The following is a 1,521-nucleotide window of genomic DNA, read 5'->3' on the forward strand; positions in this document are numbered from 1 at the left end:
CACCACATATTTGTAAGTATATTTTGTAAGTAGCCTTAGTTACATATTTGACTCTTTTAAAACATGATATAAATAAACATATTAAGCAGCTATGGCTAAGTGTCAATGAATTAAGTGGGGAATATTGTGAATGGAGACTGTTGTATTTGGGTTGACATTAATATATGTACCTCATGCCTCATGTCCCTTACAGGACTCAGAGACAATAATCAGACATTGGGAGATGATGGGATGGCCACCAGAGATTTGACAATGGGGATGATCTTCTTATCACAAACTCTTACAGGAATCCTGGGGAATTTCTCACTTCATTCCCATTATCTCTATCTCTACCTCACAGGATGCAAGTTTAGGTCCACAGATTTGGTCATCAAACACCTGAGTGTAGCCAACTGCTTAGTCATTCTCTCTAGAGGAGTTCCCCAAACCATGGCAGCTTTGGGGATGAAGCATTTCCTCAGGGACATTGGGTGCAAACTTGTGTTCTATGTTCATAGGGTGGGCAGGGATGTGTCTATTTGCAGCACCTGCCTCTTGAGTATCTCCCAGGCCATCACCATCAGTCCCAGGAACACCAGATGGGCAGAGCTCAAAGCAAAAGCTCCCAAGTACATTGGCTTCTCTGTTGCACTTTTCTGGATGGTGAACCTGATACTAAATGTCATGGTACCTGTGCATGTGACTGAGAATGGGAGTGACAAAAATACAACAAGGGAAGTTGATTATGGCTACTGCTATTCAGTCATTAGTGACAGATTCACAGTGTATGGAGCAGTGTATGTAGCACTGGTGTTATTAAGAGATATTTTCTTTGTGGTGCTCTTGATGTGGGCCAGCAGCTCCATGGTTGTCACCCTGTACAGACACAAGCAGCAGGTCCAATACATCCATGGGACCAACATCCCCTCCAGATCCTCCCCAGAGTCTAGAGCCACCCACAGCATCCTCATCCTGGTGAGCACCTTTGTGTCTTTGAGCACTCTCTCCTCCATATTTCACATTTGCTTGATTGTTTTAAACAATCCCAGTATGTGGCTGGTGAACACCTCTGCACTAATCGCTGGTAGTTTCCCAACTGTGAGCCCCTACATTCTCATGAGCCATGACTCCAGAGTGCTTAGGCTCATTTTTACCTTCTCGAGGTATACAGAATCCCCTGCTTAGAATGAATGTGTAAATTGTATGTGTACTCACAATGGTTGGTTCTCTGATGCTTTTTAAAATTTATTCATTTATTTACTTGAGAGACAGACACAGAGCTCTCTATATTGTATTTCACTCCCCAAACATCTATCTTGAGTTTGGATCAAAGTCAGAGCCAAGATCTGAATTACTTGTGCCATCAACACCACTTCCCAGTGTCTGCCTTAGCAGATAGCTGAGTTCTGGTCAAAGCTGGTCTCAAATCCAGATGCTGTGATATTAGATATGTTCTTCTTGTATGGAAACTTAACTGCTAGGCCAAAGGCCTGGCAAACACAATGTGAGTTCTTTATTCTTGAAGCCCTCTGAATGTTTAAG

At 42.9% G+C, this 1,521-nt stretch overlaps 1 protein-coding gene across 1 annotated transcript; it reads left to right on the forward strand.

The window, feature by feature from the left end:
- Window positions 1-231: 231 nt before the first annotated feature.
- ORYCUNV1R1631 (vomeronasal 1 receptor oryCunV1R1631) lies at window positions 232-1,164 on the forward strand. Its single transcript, NM_001167316.1, has one exon. It carries the CDS (start codon window positions 232-234, stop codon window positions 1,162-1,164), a length of 933 nt encoding a protein of 310 aa, NP_001160788.1.
- The last annotated feature ends 357 nt before the right edge of the window (window positions 1,165-1,521 follow it).

This window comes from Oryctolagus cuniculus, chromosome 18 (assembly GCF_051225735.1).
Source record: "Oryctolagus cuniculus isolate XC-2025 breed Fujian yellow rabbit chromosome 18, ASM5122573v1, whole genome shotgun sequence".
Lineage (NCBI taxonomy): Eukaryota > Metazoa > Chordata > Mammalia > Lagomorpha > Leporidae > Oryctolagus > Oryctolagus cuniculus.

What these genes read in the sequence shown, in the direction of transcription:
- ORYCUNV1R1631 (NM_001167316.1), top strand. Translation starts at nt 232, where the DNA reads ATGGCCACCAGAGATTTGACAATGGGGATGATCTTCTTATCACAAACT.